This window comes from Penaeus monodon, chromosome 34 (genome assembly GCF_015228065.2).
Source record: "Penaeus monodon isolate SGIC_2016 chromosome 34, NSTDA_Pmon_1, whole genome shotgun sequence".
Lineage (NCBI taxonomy): Eukaryota > Metazoa > Arthropoda > Malacostraca > Decapoda > Penaeidae > Penaeus > Penaeus monodon.
In genome coordinates, this window is record NC_051419.1 from 23713102 (window position 1) to 23713606 (window position 505).

Sequence of the window (505 nt, forward strand, 5' to 3'; positions counted from 1 at the left end):
AAGTTGTTACCAAAAATTTCGTTCTTTCTTGTCATTTCCTAAATCATCATAACAAACAAAATTATCATACACGTAAAAAGTGACTTTAAAAACATAATCATAAAATAAAATATGATCAGACAAACACAAAATAAAAATACTAATACTAATAATATGACTCACAAAAAGAACAAACAAACAAGCATAAGAATAAAAATACAAATAAAACAGAATCCACGAGAAAAAAAAAAACACGAATACTAACCATTAAACAAAAAACAAACAAAATCACAAAAATCAACATAAAAGAACGACAAAAAAGCAGACCAAGATAACAGACAAAAACACCAATTGAGACGGACCGTGGCCGCGCAGTGGTTGTGTTGGTAGGCGACCCTGAAGCCGGGTCCGTGGGAAATGGCCATGAATTTGTGCGGAATTCCCGCGTGAAACTCCACCGCCACGATTTTGCTGATCACTCGACCTGTGAGGGAAGGGGAGGCTTTCTAATGGGGGATATGGCACG

General features: G+C 36.2%; 1 protein-coding gene across 1 annotated transcript in view; it reads right to left on the minus strand.

Moving 5' to 3' along the window:
• The window catches only part of LOC119594651, an 18237-nt gene that overhangs the window by 14934 nt on the left and 2798 nt on the right, over positions 1–505 (minus strand). The window contains exon 3 of the mRNA XM_037943700.1: positions 342–463. Coding sequence (XP_037799628.1) covers positions 342–463 — 122 coding nt within the window. The remainder of the gene's footprint in view (positions 1–341; positions 464–505) is intronic.